Source organism: Talpa occidentalis, unplaced genomic scaffold (assembly GCF_014898055.3).
Source record: "Talpa occidentalis isolate TD23 unplaced genomic scaffold, MPIMG_talOcc4v2.1 talOcc4.2, whole genome shotgun sequence".
In the NCBI taxonomy this organism is placed as follows: domain Eukaryota; kingdom Metazoa; phylum Chordata; class Mammalia; order Eulipotyphla; family Talpidae; genus Talpa; species Talpa occidentalis.
In genome coordinates, this window is record NW_023602073.1 from 16,994,726 (window position 1) to 17,013,904 (window position 19,179).

The 19,179-nt window shown below is 45.9% G+C and overlaps 1 protein-coding gene and 1 long non-coding RNA gene across 2 annotated transcripts; both read left to right on the forward strand.

Moving 5' to 3' along the window:
• Window positions 1–4,728: 4,728 nt before the first annotated feature.
• LOC129146379 (endogenous retrovirus group K member 19 Env polyprotein-like) lies at window positions 4,729–13,614 on the forward strand. The gene is made up of 2 exons (XM_054698400.1): window positions 4,729–5,561; window positions 10,907–13,614. Exon 2 carries the CDS (start codon window positions 10,908–10,910, stop codon window positions 12,894–12,896), a length of 1,989 nt encoding a protein of 662 aa, XP_054554375.1. The 5' UTR covers window positions 4,729–5,561; window position 10,907; the 3' UTR covers window positions 12,897–13,614.
• Window positions 13,615–15,855: 2,241 nt separating this feature from the next.
• LOC129146317 (uncharacterized) lies at window positions 15,856–19,179 on the forward strand. The gene is made up of 3 exons (XR_008552880.1): window positions 15,856–15,909; window positions 17,934–17,969; window positions 19,169–19,179. It is a non-coding gene; the product is annotated as an uncharacterized LOC129146317 (long non-coding RNA).

The window sequence follows — 19,179 nt, forward strand, 5'->3', positions numbered from 1 at the left end:
GGGAGCAAGATACAAGCCATGATCACACGTCGTCCTCTCCGTCCCTCTTCAGTGGGGTCAGAGGCCTCATTTCCAAGGGTCCTTCTCTGAACAACAGGGTAGCCAGCGGCCTGGAGGGCTAAGTGTTCCCATGGTGTTTGATGCCATTAAAAGTTGTGGGGTTGGCCTATGTTTATAGCAGCACTGTTTACAATAGCTAAGCTTTGGAAACAACCCAAATGCCCAAAAATAGATGACTGGATCAAGAAGATGTGGTACATATACACAATGGAATATTACTCAGCAATCAAAAAAGATAAGCACATGCAATTTGCAGCAACATGGATGGCGCTGGAAGGGATCATGCTCAGCAAAATAAGCCAAAAAGAAAAAGGAAAATACCGGATGGTCTCACTCATAGCAGGAATCTAGCAAACTTAAATAAGGGACCAGGAAAATGAATAACTATAAGAAAGTGAAAATCAGAATCAACAAAAAAATATGAAACAGACACTTTTGGGGGGTGGGGGGGCGGGAGGGGAGGGATTGGGATCAGAAAGGGGGGGTTGCAATTGTATGGGGAATATAAAAATAAAATTTATTATTTAAAAAAAATAAAAATAAATAAAATGTCAAAAAAAATAAAGAAGATGTTATATTTATGTAATGGAAATAAATAAATAAAAGATGTGGGGTTGGGGGCCTCCCCGGTGGCACAGCAGTTGAGTGCTGGGCTGCAAAGCTGCCCACAGTCTCTGCAGTGCGCATTCGATCCCCAGTCACTGGCGAGGGTCCACATGGCACGCAGACCTCTCCTGCTGCCCGCTGCTCCCCTCAGCAGTGTACTTCGTCAGTCTGCCTGCTCTGCTCCCTGTAGTGGTTCTGGTGAATTCTCTCACCCTCCCGTGCTTCTGACTATACCCAGTGCTCATACAAATAAATAAATAACTCTTGAAAAAAAAAAAAAAAGATGCATGGGAGGAGGTGAAGTGGTAACTGCCTCCATCAACCACAAAAAAAACAGGATAAGCCTGTGGTGGTGATTCTTTTAACTACTGCCATGTAGATGGTTAATCTGAACTGTAGTCCTGGGTAACTCCCAAGTGCAGACAACAACCAGACTAAGCAAGTCTATTGGGCAACAATGGAGTGACGTGGAAGAGATTTACAGAGTTTAGCTTGAGGGTCTTGATGAGGGGAGATTATGGATAAATAATGAAGTTTGTTGAGGTCTCAGTATGAGAAAAGTAGTCGCTCTATGCCAGACTTTGCTAGTGCCAGTTATCTTGAATTATTAGAAAACCTCAAACATACATCTGTGGCATTTTTCACAGTCTTTTAATGATAAAGATATGATCATATAGGCCTTTGTCACACCTAAATTTCCTGACCTGATTTGGCAAAGGACAGCAGCACAGTGGTGTAGTCAGCCTGATCACACAGCATCAGTGATGACAGAATAAAAACTGAGTTGCCAAATGTTACTATAATGGTTTTTGATATTGAAGTCTTCTGAATCATCAGTCCAGGAAAGGGGTAGTGAAGTCAAAGAAAAAAATCTGTAAAAAAATGATAACACAACATGTAAACAGAAACAGACAATTATAAACCAGAGACATCCTGCAGGGGAGGAGGAGGAAGAGGTATTAGAGGGAGGGAGATAGGAGCACAGGGGACTGAAGTGATGGTGCACGGGTACATTGGTGAAGGAAATTCTATGGGGACTACACCTAAGGGAGTGGGGGAAGCAAATATTGTTTAAAAATGAACAATGATGTAACATATAAATTTGAAAAATAAGTAATTAAGTAAACACACACACACACACACACACACAGAGCCCACCTTCTACCCCAGATGTCAGGTGCAGTCACCAGACATTGCATCGATGCTGCTATCACCTGCATCCCCAGCATTAGAAGGTCTCCAGCCATGTTCCTAGGGTCAGCTTGTGACTTGGAAGTGACGGATTGCAGAACGGACCCCTCCAATATGCATTTTCGACACAGAATAATCGCTGGGCTGAATGAAGCCTATTGAGAAAAGTCAGATAAAGAAACGTTCTCTGCTCTCTTCCTGCTGCTGAATTGTGGAAATACATTTGTATGATGTCATCATCTCTTCTTACCAGAAGGACAGAAGTTATCACCAGACACCTCCTGACCCTCCTCAGCCCAGAGACCACACCAGGGGCAGCCACAGAACACACCTGCTGACCCTGACCCTTGTCTGCCGTCCTCCCCACAGAGGCACCTTCCCGTAATGCCCCATCTACAAAGAAAGTCATTTGTCTTGTCAGTGTATAAATAAAGAATTACATTCTTTACTGAAAATGCCCTCTCAGCTAAAGCTATAACCAACCCATAGAGCTTTTCCTCTAAGGGCTCGTGTCCGTGCAGGAGGCACCTGTGTTGGGGAAAAGTCCCCACTTTCTCCTTTGCGCTCCCACGACCACATACACTTCATGGCTGACACCACAGGTGGGGGCTTTTTCCCCACCCGTTTGGGTGTCTTGGAGGTCAAATGGACACAGCTGAGAGGCCCCACCTCCCAGCTCTAGAAACTCTCTGAGTCTCCTTCCCCTCCTGGTGTCCTGGGTCCTGTCTCAGCCAAATGTGGCCTCCCCAGCCAGGGGTGGCTCCCTCCTCTGGGCAGGCCAATGCAAATTACTGTCTGCAGGGGAAATTATGTTCCCATCAACATTTAGATTCTGAACAACAAAATAAATTTATGGTAAAGAAATCATTCAGACAAGGAAAATAGAAACCATTCTTTAAAACCATACCAAAAAATACAGTAAAGGGAAAATTAGAATTATTTGTTGCAGGCAAATTATAGAAAGAAAAACAGGCCCTATTGGTCTTTTACGGGAGAACTCTCTCATTATAGGTAAATCCCTGGCTACCCACAGATTTTTTAAACAAGGAGTGCACAGGGAAAACCAGAAGCATACAAGAGCATATACTGGAAATTACAATTTTGAGAGTAACCTGAAGAACAAACTGCAAATTAAATTGAAACCCATGGTAAAGTGCTTCTGAAAAGATTGACGTAACTGACTCAAGAAGGGGAAGAAAACGTTGACAACTAACACATGCTGCATGCATAAAGGTGCAGAGTCCAATTCAATAATGGCAACAGGAGTTGAAAAGTGATTGGCTTTGGAAAGGCTTGGTGCTGGGAAGAGGTGATATTGATCTACCTGCAAAGTTTGGTGATTTTACTCTAGGAAGGGAATGTACACAATATATTAAATGTCCCTTCCAAATGCCCCCTACAGCCTCCAGACACCCAGGGTGTCTGTCCTTGTGTTCTGGTGCCTGTGACAGGCCAGCTCCCTTGCACAGACCCAGCGTCCCTGCACCTGGCAGGCCACTCACCGCCCTCACCTAGAGGGGCTGGAGGTAGTTCCCCGAGGATGTCCTGAGTGTCTCCAGGGAGGCTTTTCTGCTCCTTAGTAAAATGAAAGCTCTGAGAAAATGGCTGACTCTAAAGGAAACTGCAGGAGATCAATGGGGACTGCAGGTGTGACTACATGGAAGAGAAGAGAGGTGAGTGACCCCCATGGTGCTGTGGGGAGTGGTAGAGGGCAGGAAGTCTCCCAACTGGGGGCCAGGCTGATGCTGAGCCAGAGAACCCCCTACCCTTCCCACCCGTGGCCTTGGTCTGCAGTCACTGGCTCTCCTCTGACAGATTTCTAATGGGAACTGCAAACGCTCATGTCATGCAAACCTGCAGATACGCTCTTAGATGGAAAAATTAACATGTCACTATATTGGATCAGCCTGTTCTCAAAAGTAATAGGGGACGATGAAACTGAAGGAAGAATGAGCCGCACCCCCTCAGTGCAGCCATGCTCTGACATGAATTCACTGATATGCAGGGATTAGTAGGTTTCGAGTTTCCACCCAATTTAAACATGTTCAGCTGTTATTTCTTCAAACATCCTTTCTGCTCCTTGCCCAAGCTTCCTCTGCATCCCCAAGGCCAGGGGCACGGCTCTCTGACACTGATCATTGTTGTGTTCTCTTTCTGTGTCTGGGTTTCATTTTCTATATTTTTTTTGTCCTGTGCCTTCCAGTTCCTCATTGTTTCTTTTGCAGTGTCTAATCAGTCACTGATCCCATCGTGTAACTTTCTGTCATATGCCATGGTTTCCTTTCGTAGAAGTTGACTTTGGGTCTTTTAAAATCCTCTTAGCACCTCCTTGGTGGCCTAAGGGTTAAGTCTTAGCACTATGACAGTGATGTTCCCTCTTGATATTTTGAGTTCTATCCCTAGGGCGCACATGCCGCAGCAGACCTCTCCTGTCTTGCCTGGTGCTCCCCTCAGTAACCTGCTTCTTCTGCTCCCCACTGTGTCTCTGGTGAAACCTCTCACCCCCCCAACACCTTTTGCCTATACCCCAGTTCTTCTACTCAAAAAAATGAATAAAATCTGTGAAAAAAAATTCCTCTTAGGTGTGTGTGTGACTTATAAACATGGAATGCAGTTATAAAATTGCCTAAAAGTCCTTTTCTACTCATTCTAGCAGGTGCATGTCAGTCCTGGTAAATTTTGATTAATTCATCCCTCTCTTTATAATGACCCATTCCTGTTCACAGGCAGGGACTTCAGTTTTCAGACTGCTCCGTCCTGCAGACCTTGTATTTCAGCCTTCCTTCTCCTACTTCTCTGTTCTTCCAGCCCTGAACTCTCAGAGATGGTGGGAATGTGTGGGGCTGGTTGTTTTTACATGATGCTACCTGCTGCACCTCCCCCTGCAGTGACCCTCAGGGCTAATGGCTGTTACCATGGTCCCTGAGGTCCGGCGTGGGCAAGGAACCATGCGCGCAGGGGGAGAACAGCAAACTCCTTAAGATGCAGAGAAGCCGAATGCCTGTCAAGAAATAATGACCACCAGAAGCTGCCACAAAGATGATTAAAAGAAATGCTGACCACTTGGAACCTTATCTCGCTTTCTCAAGGCCCATAAACTTTATTCTGCTACAACTGTCTCTCTAAAAAACTTTCCTTTTTCTGGTCATTGATTGCTAATTAAAAAACATACCTAATTTAATAATTAGGCTAATGCAAATGAAACATTACTAAACACTGTGTTATAATAGAATTGTTAGTTTAATAATCTTTCTATTATGTGCTTAACTTTAGTACCTTTGATATTAACTGCATTATAAAATAAATTCACCCATGACAATTAATTATGATAGTTAGTGCAACTAGAAAATAATTATATAGAATAGTAAAAAGAATTTATAGCCTATCCAATTAGGAATGAGGCTAGATGTAACTTCGGACATAAATCACTGCCCTGTCAATTAAGCTAAATTTATGAGCAAACTGATCTCTTTGATGCTTTTAGAAAAACATATATATACTGACCACTAACTTAATAAAGACGCACTCAGATTTTCACTCTCTTGAAGTGTGTCTGTGTGTCATTTATTCATCGAATCCCTGACCACCCTGCGCAATCTCTCAACCCTGAGACGGTCTCATCGTCCATCGCTGTGCTGGTCCGCGGCAGGTGGCGCCCAACGTGGGGCACGACCTTCATTTCATTGTTTTCACCCAAAGGAGAGGTAAGTAACGAAGAGGTTGCGTTGGGTAAGCTATCTCCTTCTTGTGTGAGTGTGTGAGTGAATTTCTCCTAAAATACCCTTCTTTTTTAGACAGTCAGGGATAGAATCCTCACTGGGGCGTCCGGAGCTCGCTGATAAAGGGTGATCAGTTTGAGACAGTGAGAAGTTTTTCTAAACTGGAAAACATACTCGTGGTGCTGAGTGTGTGTGAGAGTGCATGAATACGGCTCCACGGCCTTAGGGCTACGGAGTCTGAGTGGGCTGCACCCGCGGTTCCCGTGGAGGACGTCATAAGGCATAACGGTCATCTGCTCCTTGGAGCAGCCTGGTCCGGGGTTTATACGGACAGACCTTAGCTAAGACGCCTCCGCAAGTTCCCGCGAGGGACACGGGCCGGACAGCACAGTTGAAATAAAGATCTTGTCTGAGTGAACAAAGCACCACGAGGTCATGGGTCAACAACAGACCAAAAACAGAGATCTTTTTCTTTCTATACTGAAAAATATGATTGAAGCACGCGGAATTAAAGTAAATAAAAAGGCTTTGTTACAACTTTATGAATTCATAATGCGGGTATGCCCATGGTTTCCAGAACAAGGCAGTCTGTCACTGGAAACTTGGAAAAAGGTAGGAAAAGAAGTAAAAGAATTTTTGGCCTTCATGGGCCATCTCAAGTCCCCGCACAGACTTTGTCCTTGTGGGTACAAATTAGAGACTTATTGATTGATGACACTGAGGCAGAATTGTGGGAGAGTAAACAGGAAGAGGTTCAGGATAATCCTAAAAACAACAAAAACCTAGAAATAACACCATTACTCGCTCAAGCCTCTGCTCCTATATTAAAAGAATCCCTTTCCCATGCAGAGGATGAGCCTAATGATCATGAATATGCTGAAATGCTAGATAAATTAACTTTCAAAAATGACAAACCCTCCCTCCAGTTGCCACTCTTTTTCCAATCGTTACTAAGCCCAAAACTGCATTACTTAAAAATCTTCCCCATGATTGTGTCCTTCAAGGACCCCTAGGTGGCATTCTGGGATCAGCAAGAGAGGCCAGTAAAACAGGAGATTTTTCATTTGCCTTTCCCGTGACTGGACCTCCGGTCTTGACTCGCCATGACGATGGCCCTGCATGGGAGGCCATCCCTATAAAAACTCTTAAAGAATTACAATCAGCTGTTCAGACTACAGGACATAACTCCCCTTATACTTATCAAATTATTGACATGTTATCGGCCACTTGGATGACCCCTTATGACTGGCTTAATCTTGCCAAGGCTGTTCTTCCTTCAGAAATGTATATATTATTTCGCATGGAATATGAGGACCAAGTACATGCCTTCCTTAAGGAACATGATGATATGGTCAAGGCTGAGAAAATTTCTCTTTCCATGTTCATGGGAACAGACAAATATACTGATGTACGCAGACAGGCTGCCCTTCCAAAAGATGTCCTAGTTGAAATTAATAAACTAGCAGTTGCCTCATGGAAAAATTTACCTTCACCTGAGCACAAACCCACTAATCTCACTGATATACACCAACGCCAGGATGAAATGTACCAGGATTTTGTGGCTAGATTAGAAACTGCTCTGGATAAGGTTCTTCCATCCTCTGAAGCACGGGATTTGTTGTTTAAACAACTTGCATGGGAAAATGCTAATTCCCTTTGTAAAGAATTAATTAGACCCATAAGAAAAACTGGTACACTTCAAGATTACATTAAAGTTTGCTTAGATGCTTCCCCAGCGGTTGTTCAAGGCATTGCATATGCTGCAGCAATGAAAGGACAACCTTTCGCCGCTTTTGTTCAGTCAATGCCTCATGGGCGGCGTAACAATCAGGTTTCATGCTTTAGCTGCGGCCAGCCAAACCACACCTCCAAAAATTGCCCCAACAAAGCCCAAGTAATTGCTGAACTTAAACGCCCTATCCCACCAGGCCCATGCCCTCGTTGCAAAAAAGGTACTCATTGGGCCAACGAATGTCGTTCTAAATGGCATAAGGATGGCCATAAATTAACCCCTAATTCTAAACAGTCAATTGACTCAAAAAACTTCCAGAGGGGCAAGCCCTCAGCCCCGTAAAAGAAAGAGGGTCTCATCAACAACCCCCCAAGCCCAATTCCCCTTCCCAAGTGTCAGTTTATGACCTCCCCCGGGGCACCCCGGGCAGTGCTGGTTTGGATCTAGCTGCCATCAAGGATGTTTTATTGTCTTCCACAGAAGATGTGCAATTAGTTGAAACTTATTTAAAGGGACCGCTGCCGGCTGGCTCGGTCGGACTAATAATTGGTCGGAGTTCAAATTACAAAAAGAATTTTGAGGTGTTGCCAGGTATTGTTGATGCGGATTTCACAGGCCTAGTCAAAGTTATGATCCGTCCGTTAAAGGAAACTATTCAAATTCACAAAGATCAAAGAATAGCTCAAATTCTAATTTTAAATTATGTCAAACTCCCAAACCCAGTTTTAAAAGACAAACGGGGAGACGGTGGTTTCGGCTCCACCGAGGTCGTGGCTTGGACACAGCCCATTACAAAACAGAGACCTTTACAGACAATATATGTTAATGGACACCCCTTCACGGGATTATTGGACACTGGTGCTGACAGGTCATGCATAGCTGGCAAAGACTGGCCCTCGTCATGGCCCATTACTAATTCCTCATCTACTTTAATTGGTTTAGGCATGGCAAACAATGTAGCTCAAAGCTCTCAGGTTTTACATTGGCAAATGAATGAGCATTCTGGTCTCTTTCAGCCATATGTGATTCCTTCCTTGCCCTTTTCGTTATGGGGCCGTGATGTGATGGAATCTATGGGGTTAACTCTCACCGCTCCTGATTTAATTGATGAACAGGCTTTTTCTTAGGGGCCATTGAGGAAAATTTATTTGCTGATAAAATCGCTTGGAAAAACAATGATCCTGTCTGGATACCTCAATGGCCCCTTACATCTGACAAAATCCAGGCTATACATGACATTGTCTCTGACCAATTACAAAAAGGACATTTAGAGCCCTCTAACAGTCCGTGGAATACTCCTGTCTTTGTAATTAAAAAGAAGTCAGGAAAATGGAGGCTTCTTCAGGACCTCCGCTCAATTAATGACACTATGCATGACATGGGAGCCCTTCAACCAGGCCTCCCCTCCCCTGTAGCTGTTCCAAAACAAAATCATATCATAATTATCGATTTGCAGGACTGCTTTTTCACCATTAAACTACACCCTGATGATTCTCCTCGGTTTGCCTTTAGTGTTCCATCTGCTAATTTTAGCCAACCCTGGCAACGCTTTCAATGGAAAGTCCTGCCTCAAGGCATGAAAAATTCTCCTACTTTATGTCAAAAATTTGTTGATCAGGCTTTACAAGCTACCAGACATAAATTTCCTGATGCATATATCATTCATTACATGGATGACATTCTCCTGAGCCACTCCTCTAAGGAAGGTGTGGAGACGCTTTTACAATGTGTAATTACTGACCTGACCTCCTTTGGTCTTGTCATTGCTCCTGACAAAATTCAGCGTGATCGACCACTTAACTATCTGGGAAAAACCATTCATGATGATTTCATCATGACTCAAAATCTTCAAATCCGCCTTGATAAACTTTCCACATTAAATGATTTTCAAAAATTGCTTGGAAACATTAATTGGATTCGTCCTTATCTTAAAATTACTACAGGTGATTTACACCCTCTTTTCCAGATATTACAGGGAGATCCTAACCCTAAATCACCTAGGTCCTTGACACCCGAGGCTCTCTCAAAACTGCATTTGGTTGAACAAAAACTTTCTGAAGCTAAAGTTTCTCAAATTGATTATTCATCACCATGGGAATTACTTGTCCTTAAAACTGAATTCACCCCTACTGCCTGCCTGTGGCAATCAGGTATTCTTGAATGGCTTTATTTAGCACACAATCAAACAAAAATGGTTACATCTTATACATCTATGTGTGCATTTCTGATAATGAAAGGATTGACACGTTCCAAAGAACTGTTTGCCAGACTTCCTGCCACTATTGTTGTCCCATATACTAGAACACAGTTTGAATTTCTGCTTCAAAATGATGATGACTGGGGCATAGCCTTGCTCAATTTTCCTGGTCAGGTCAAATTCCACCTGCCACAGCACCCTATTTTAAAATTTGCGACGGAAACTGCTTTAACTTTTCCAAAAATTGTTTCCTCGCAGCCTCTGCCCGGAGCTGCCGTTGTCTTTACTGACGGTTCCTCCTCTGGAATTTCGGCAGTATATCATCCTGATCAGCCTCCTATACAGCGTTTCTCTAAAGGAATTTCTGCTCAGCAGGCTGAAATCATTGCTGTAACACTTGCTTTAGAGCATTACACATGTCCTTTGAATTTATATTCTGATTCTAAATATGTTGTCTCTTTGTTTCCGGCAATTGAAACTGCCTTGATATCTGGATCATCCCATATTTCTTCCTTACTGGCTCATTTACAAACACTGCTACGAGCCAGAACACAAAAATTATTTATTGGCCACATTAGAAGTCATTCTAATCTGCCTGGATCCCTGTCCTTAGGTAATCAAATGGCTGATTTACTTACAAAATCTTCAGCTGTCATGACGGTGGCTCAGGCTCAAGAGAGCCATGCTCTTCATCACCAAAATGCTAATGCTCTACGTCACCGTTTTCAAATTACTAGAGAACAAGCCAGACAAATTGTTCGTGAATGTCCTTCTTGTCCGGATGTTCATCATCCTCCCAAACTAGGAGTTAATCCTCGAGGTTTAAAGCCTCAAGTTCTCTGGCAAATGGATGTAACTCATGTCCCCTCTTTTGGGAGACTTTGTTTTGTTCATGTAACTGTTGATACCTTCTCACATGCAGTTCATGCCACTGCCCGTACTGGTGAGGCAGTGAAGGATGTTATTCAACACCTTACTGCATGTTTTGCGGTGTTGGGTAAGCCATTAAAATTAAAAACTGACAATGCTCCTGCATATACTTCCAAATCATTTCAGTCATTTTGTGCCCAATGGCGTATTGCTCATGTTACTGGCATCCCTTACAATCCACAAGGTCAAGGTATTATAGAAAGAACTCACCAAACATTAAAAACTCAACTTGACCGTCTACAAAATGTAGCCCGTTTTTATTCCCCTCAACATCTTTTGCAACATGCTCTGTTTGTAATTAATCATCTTAATTCAGATGACAAAGGTGTCACCCCTACGGTGCGGCATTGGGGATACACTGATGTTTCCCATTTGCCTCAGGTCAAATGGAAAGACCTCCTCACTGGAGCCTGGAAAGGCCCAGATTTACTGCTTGCCTCAGGGCGAGGTTATGCTTGTATTTTTCCTCAGGATGCCGACTCCCCTGTCTGGATTCCGGACAGACTCATCCGCCACTGCCCGTCGGTCCCGGTCCCGAGCGAGAGCTCAGGCTATCCGCCACCGACGGCAGATGGCGCGTTTGACGAGGAGGATGCGTCGCCTTCAACTCCTGCGGGAGCATCCCAACCGCCTTCCAACCTGGGGTCATATAAAGGCCCTCGCGATGATGGCTGAACACCTGGTGCAACAAAATAATGTTCCACGCACTGCCTTATCAATTTTCATGGCAATTATTGCCATTTTGGCAACTCAGTCTACGCCCGTACAAGCGGCACATTTCTGGGCTTATGTTCCCGAGCCACCTTTTCTGCACCCAGTTCCCTGGACAGAAAACTCTGTCATAAAAGTTTATGTAAATGACACCAACCTTCTTGGTGGCTTGGCTGATTTTCACTCTGAACACATGGTTTCTTCCCCTATTGATTATGACGGTCTATCTGATGACCCTCCACTTTGTGCCTATGCTAACTCTGTATCCCTTCCTGGTTGTATGATGCTACATTATGTTTTCATGTTCACTGATGCACCACCTCGCACTCCCCCTAAAAACCATCAAACAAACAACAAAGACCGTGTCGTCTGGGATTTAACGTTCATGGCCTTGGAACAATTAATAGCAGACGATGAAATCCGCACCTTCTCCTCACCGCCCTTTACTCCCCCTTTTCCCAACTGTGTTCAAAAATACCGGGATGTTGACCAATACTGGGATTCACTTATTTCCTACCCAGTTTGGCTGCACTGTGGTTTTTCTCAAGCAATGCCTATATCCCCTCTTATGTCTCAGTTTACTGTATATGATTTTTCATTTGCTGTTCCAACCCTTCCCTATAGAAGGTTCTCTGTTGGATGGGTGCCACCTATGTATGCTTTTAATCATCACAATAAGACTTATTTACAGCCTGAACTTTTTCGTCTCTTCGCTGCCTTTGATGATGTAATTTTCAGACAACCTGGACAGGACACTGCTAAGATCCCAGTGCGTGCCTGCGTTGGATACCCCTTTGCTCTACTTCTGGGAAATGCCACAGCTACACGCATTCAATTGCGTGGGACTTCTTACTCTGTACATTGTTCTGGCTGTGTTATTACTAATTGTATCACCCCCTCTCTTGCTCGTATATATCCTGTGGTGGTCTTACTTAAAAGACCCCCCTATGTTATGTTACCTGTTGATTTACATGATATGCCTTGGTATGATAATACTGCCATGCAAGTTTTAGATGAAGTACATGCCCTTCTTCGTCCTAAACGTTTTATTGCCACCCTTATTCTAGGAATTGCTGCTCTAATTTCCCTGGTTACCTCCTTAGCTACTTCCTCTGTTGCTTTAATTCAGGAAACTAAGACAGCTTCTTTTGTAAATGACCTTACCAAAAATGTGACCATGGCACTCTCTGTGCAGCGGGACATTGATTACAAGTTAGAAAGAAAGATAAATGCCCTGGAAGAAATTGTTATTGCCATTGGAGATGAAGTTCAGCTGCTTAAGCAGCAATTATCCACTCGCTGCCACGTTCACTTTCGTTTCATTTGTGTTACACCTTTGCGTTATAATTCCTCTCTACATTGGAATCTTACTAAACATCACCTATTGGGCATCTGGCATGACAATGACCTCTCTCATGACCTTGCATCTCTTCAGTCTGAAATCTCTGCTGTCAGTAAATCTCACCTAGATACTTCAGTCTCTTCCTTTGCCCATTCTCTGGCTTCCACTCTCCAATCTTTAACTCCTACTCACTGGTATCATCTTGTTCTCTCCTTCCTTGTTCTTTCCCTACTTGTCCTGCTTCTCTGTTTGTTTATTCCCTTCTGTGTCCGCTCACTTCACAGGTCCATCTACCGCATCCAGTGTGACATGTATGCTTACCAACTTCGTTCTAAAATCAAAGGGGGACCTGCTGCACCTCCCCCTGCAGTGACCCTCAGGGCTAATGGCTGTTACCATGGTCCCTGAGGTCCGGCGTGGGCAAGGAACCATGCGCGCAGGGGGAGAACAGCAAACTCCTTAAGATGCAGAGAAGCCGAATGCCTGTCAAGAAATAATGACCACCAGAAGCTGCCACAAAGATGATTAAAAGAAATGCTGACCACTTGGAACCTTATCTCGCTTTCTCAAGGCCCATAAACTTTATTCTGCTACAACTGTCTCTCTAAAAAACTTTCCTTTTTCTGGTCATTGATTGCTAATTAAAAAACATACCTAATTTAATAATTAGGCTAATGCAAATGAAACATTACTAAACACTGTGTTATAATAGAATTGTTAGTTTAATAATCTTTCTATTATGTGCTTAACTTTAGTACCTTTGATATTAACTGCATTATAAAATAAATTCACCCATGACAATTAATTATGATAGTTAGTGCAACTAGAAAATAATTATATAGAATAGTAAAAAGAATTTATAGCCTATCCAATTAGGAATGAGGCTAGATGTAACTTCGGACATAAATCACTGCCCTGTCAATTAAGCTAAATTTATGAGCAAACTGATCTCTTTGATGCTTTTAGAAAAACATATATATACTGACCACTAACTTAATAAAGACGCACTCAGATTTTCACTCTCTTGAAGTGTGTCTGTGTGTCATTTATTCATCGAATCCCTGACCACCCTGCGCAATCTCTCAACCCTGAGACGGTCTCATCGTCCATCGCTGTGCTGGTCCGCGGCAGCTACCACTCCTGAGCGCTGGTTTTAGTGAGATAGACATGCTGGGTCTGATGAAGATATTAGATGGAGATAAAAATAAGTTTTTCCATCTTCCAATGCAGAGCCTGGTTTATGTCTGCTTTGATTTTCTTTAAAACTGGACAAGTGGGGCCTCCATGGTGGCCCAAAGGGTTAAGACACAACCTATGAAACTATCTGCAGCCTCTGCAGCATGAGTTCGATCCCCAGCCCAGAAGCTACCCATATGGTGCAGCAGACCTGTCTTCACTCTCCCGCTGCTCCCCTCAGCAGTCTATTTCAGTCAATCTGCCTGTTCTGCTCCCCACTCTGTCTCTGGTGAATCCTCTCACCCCTCACACCTCTGGCCTCTACTCCAGATCTTGTATCCAAAATAAACAAACCTTTAAAAAAAAAAAAAAACTGGACAAGTGACACCATCCATCCATGCCTTGGTTTCTTCCATATGATACTGGGGCTCTACTCCCAGGTGGTTGTGAGAAGTGCTGAGGCACAAACCCTGAGGCATAGAGCACAGAAAAGGGTTTTGGGGTGTTAATGCATATAAAGATGCAAAGCACTTTCACATGTGTGACCTGCTAATGAGGGATCCTTGGGCACCATCATTTCATCTTTGTGGATTCCCGGGGAATTTTCTCCCTTCTTTGGGATCCATTTCTCCAGAAAAGAGGGAACTTTAGTTAGAACAGACAGAGGAAAGGATTCCTTCCTGGGTTGGACTTAGCCCAGATTAGAAGTCCTTGTCCCTTTCTGTGTATCCAGTCACCTGGGAAGCTGCCTGATAACACAGTGACCCTCAGCCTGGGCCTCACATATTCAAAAGGCTGTGAAGAGGCCCCAGGCAGAGGACTGTCATGTAGTGGAGCTTCCACAGGGACACGGAGGGTCTCTTTTCCCAGAAGTGGTGCCCATGGTCACTTCTTTCTCCTTACACAGGTCCATGTGAACCTCCCAGGGAGTAAGGTGAAAGATTTGAGCACACACACCCACAACAGAGCACCTCCTGTGTACATGTTGTGGGTGCTGCAGACATTCAAGCTAACACCCAGGATAGTGCCTTTTACCTGGGCCTAGAGGTGGGGACATTCCTGAGCCACAGGTGAGCAGGATGGTGGCAGGGCAGCGCCTGGGGCTGTCTTTGACCTCAGTGCCCACTTCCATCTACAGGAAACCGTGGCAGAGGATGAAATCCAGCTCTGCACAGCCCATGAGCTGACAAGGGTGTTGCCTGTGAGGATGCAGGAATTTCAGTGACAGCCTGTCCCTGGCATTGTCAGCGACATCGTCCTGGAAACTAAAGTGATGAAAGGCCGTGGGGCAAGTTGATCTCTGATAAAGACGCTTGTCATGACTGGCTCTTGTCTGAGAACAACCCACCATGCTCTCGGGTGATTCTCTCACTGATGGTCAGTTGTTGAGGAGACGCCGGCAGATGAGAAACAAGAGCACAGAGGCGGGGGCTGCTTAATCAGGGGGGGCTGCGCTTTCCAGTCCCCACAACTCGCAGAGGGCACTGCCAGCATCTACGGTCAAGGAAAGCTCCAGGGAGCGCCTACTGGGGGCTCTTTCCTGTGGACCCTCCTCCCCCTGCCCCCCCCCCCCCCCGCCCTCTGGGAGCCCCGCCCCAGTGCTGACCCCGCCCCCACGCACCCCCCAAGTTGCAGCCCCCAGAAGTGGGTCTGGAAAAGGAACACAGCTAGTCTGACTGGAGGGAGTGAAGAGCAGGTAATGAGGGTGTCCTTGCTGGGGTGGGAGAGGGTCTGCCTGGGGAGCAGAGGAGGTGGAGGGGGCAGGCCAGGCTGGTGCTGAGCCAGAGAACCCTCCCTCCCCCTGCAGCTTCCTCTGCAGTGACTGTGGTGATGCTGGTGGAAGATGAAAAAGTAGCATGATAAAGTCAACATTTCCCTGCTCCCTCAGATGGTTTGAGAACGAGGAGGAGAAGGTGAACTCGGGAAGCCCCCGGCCTCCAGCACAGCCCTGCCCTGGGAGGGCCTGATCAGGCCCTGGAGGGTCACGGGTGTCTTTCAGGGGAGTCTCCAGACACGGGGCGGGGCCGGCAGCGCCAGGAAGTGGAGATGTGGTTCCCCCTCAAGCGGGGTGCAGTTGGACCACAAATCTCTTCCTCCCTGCACCTCCCCTCTATGTCCCCCCCAGCCCCCCCCCTTCCGGCCTGAGTCACCGCTCCCAGCAGGCCCTGCGGGGACTTCCGGGTGGCCCTGAGCTCTGGAGGACTGTGGTCTCCAGCCCGGGAGATGCTGCTTCTGCAGGTGCCAGGTACAGGTGGGCGGGAGGGAGAGTGTGTGCCCAGGTGTGGGCAGAGCCCGCTCCCTCCCCTTCTCCTGCCTTCCCCCTCTCTCCCTCTCCCTCTCCCACTCACCCTTCCCCCTTCCTCCTTCCCCCTCCCCCTCACTTGTCCCCTCCCCTCGCCTCTCCAGCTCCCTGTATTGCCCTCCCTCTCCCTCTCCTACCTTCTGCTCTCCCCTCCCCCTCCCCCTCCCCTCCCTCATACCCCCCATTCCCCCCCTTGCCCCTCTGCTGTCTCTCCTCCACCCCTCCCTCTTGCTCCCCCTCCCAGGCCCTTCCAATCTCTCCCCTGTCTCCCTTCCCCCCTCTGCCATCTGCTCTCCCTCCTGCCCCCTCCACTTCTGGTATCCCAACCCCTCCCCCTAGCTCTTCCCCTCCCCCTCCTGAACTCTCTCCCCTCCCCCTTCTACTCACCCCCCTTGCCTTCCCTAGCTACTTTTGTAAATAAAACTCCCCCCCACCCCTCCTCATTCTCTCCATATGTTTCCAGCTGTTATTTCTCCTCATGTTCTTTCTGTCCTGTACACAGGGCGGGCGGGTGGTGCAGCTCACAGATACCCTGGTCATTTCTTGGTTTTATTTTCTTTCGGTTTCATTTTCTAGAGTTTTGTTGCTGTGCCTTCTACCTCATTTTGGTTTTTTGTTGTTTTTTTTTTTTTTTTCATATTTTTAAACATTTGTTTATTTATGCATACAAGAACTGGGGTACAGGCTAGAGGTGGAGGGGGAGGTGAGAGGATTCACCAGAGACAGAGTGGGAACAAAACAGGCAGACTGACTGAAATACACTTCTGGGGCAGTGGCCAGGGAGACAGAAGAGTCTCTGCTGCACCAGGTGGGTAGCTCCCTGGCTGGGGATCGAAGTCTTGCTGCACAGGCTGGGGACAGCTTCTTAGGTTGCTTCTTAACTTACTCTTGCGCCACCAGGGAGGCCTGCCTTCCGCTTCTTAATTTGTTTTCAAAAATAAAATCAATTATTAGTCACACTCATTTACCTTTACATCCGATGCCAGACTTACCTTTTCTACAGTCTTTATTTATTTTGAAGATATATTGATTTATGTATACAAGAACTGGGGTACAGGCCAGAGGTGGGGGGTGTGAGAAGATGTATGGGTTTATTTCTAGGCTATTGTATTTCAGTGATCTACATGTATATCTTTATGCTAACACTTTTTAAATAGTCTTGACCATTGTAGCCATGTACCTTTGAAATTGCACCTGTGACTCTTGCAAGGTTGATCTCTGTCAAGATTATTTCTGACTATCCTGGATTCCTGGATTTTTCAATGAATTTTAGGATGATTTGGCTGATGTTACAAAGACAAACAAAATAAAACAGCAAAGTAACAACAACAGCAAAAAAAACCACAGCTTTTATATATAGGGAGTGCCCTGAAACTGTGTGATGCTTAGGGAAGCATGGTCAGCTTCACAGTATGAACCCGCAGTGTGTGGACATGGAATGTCTCCTCACGTATTTGGTCAATTTCATTTATTTGAAAGATGTTCAGTTTACAGTCCACTGGATGTTCGTTTAAATCTCTGCGTTTTGTGACAGAAGATTCTTGCTCACTATGTAGTCACATTTTTCGATTACTACAAATGAAGGGCATCATTTCTACTGTGTCCCACTTCTGTTGGCAAGCTGAGACACAACACACAGGCAAAGCCACTAGATTCCTCTCATGTGTAGAGTCTGACCCTGATTTTTTTCATTTCTGAGTTTTACAGTCCAAGTTAACTTCTTCATTGTAACTGCCAGAAATCACAGTGTAGAGGGGCTTGCAGTGAATTGGGACTGTGCTTTGTGGTGAAGGTAGTGACCAATCTAGGCCAACGTTTTAAAAAAAAAACTGCTAACGTGGGTTTGTATGTGTGTGTGTGTGTGTGTGTGTGTGTTTTATGGGAGGCAGTGAGGGTGGCCATGGAATCTGAAGTGGTCAGAACTTGCTTTTAATGGCTTCCCCTTGTCTCTCTCTCCTCTTTCACAGACCACAGGCCCCACCTCAGAAGATCCAGGTCATAAGGTGAGTGGAGGCCACCACTCCAGCCCGGGGTTCATTGGACACAGAGCTCTGTGCAGGAGTGCAGTGCCCCTTGGCACCGAGAGAAGGCTGATACATCCTGGGGCAAGGGACTGGGGATTAACCCATCAAGGATCAAAGTCTCTAGAAGAAATTCTCTGTGGAGGCAGAGGGTCATCCTGATCTTTGAGGGGCGGAGCCTGATAAGTAATTAGTTGATTGTTTCCAGTGTTTCATTCAGAGCACTGTCACTTCACAGAACAGCTTGCTGAAGTTTCCCCATTTCCACTGTCTCCCCACAACCCACAGCAGGGAGGGGGGGCACACTATGTTCCCTGAGCAGGGGCTGGGGGAGGAGGCCCCTTAGCTCCTGTTCCTGCTCTCCTGTCCGGCTCTCAGATGCGGGTTGTGAGAATCTAGGGGGTCCAGTCCCTAATGTCCCAACCAGACCTGTCCCCCACTGCTTCCCACCTACCCACGCCTTGGTGGTGCCAACCCTGGATTCCCCTCCCTTGCTCTGGGGACAAGTCATGGTTCAGAAGGGACAGGTGTCTCCCGGGGTGTCCTGGAGCTCGGCCCCAGCACCACCTCATCTTCCCACTGTTTCCAGTTCTGTTTCTCTCCCCTTGCACACAAACGACAGAAGGACAAAAAGCTTTGCATTGTCTTGTTGAGTTTATTATCTCACTTCGGGAAACTGTTTATTTTGTCCTGTGGGTGTGTGAGTTGGGGCAGGAGACCCGGGAGTGTGGAGGTCAGTAGGTCAGATATACTTTGTCTCACTGGACCCGCACAGACCCCCGTCCTAAGTGGCCCTACTGCTCACAGAGAAACGGTTCGGGCCACTGATTCTCTGGACATTCAGTCCAGTAGGAAAGAGTCTCACTCCCCTCTCACTGAGATCTCTCTCCGGCTGCAACGTTTGTGAGTCATGTCCTCTCTTCTCTGTCTCTCTCTCCTCCTCCCCAAGGAGAGTCTCTGCTGTGAGGGGACGTGGTGTGTCTGGGTGTGATTGAGCCTTATCCCTGGGCTGACATGACGCCAGTGACACATAGCTCATGGGCTGAAAAGCTGAAATTTAAATACTATCACTTTTTCAATAACTTCTATTTTAGTGGTCAGATGTGATGGGGATCAGTGTTTGTACAAGGCATCCACAGGGCGAGCATCTTCCCTCCTCAAAAGTTTTCTTTTCCAACTAGATTTCCAGGCT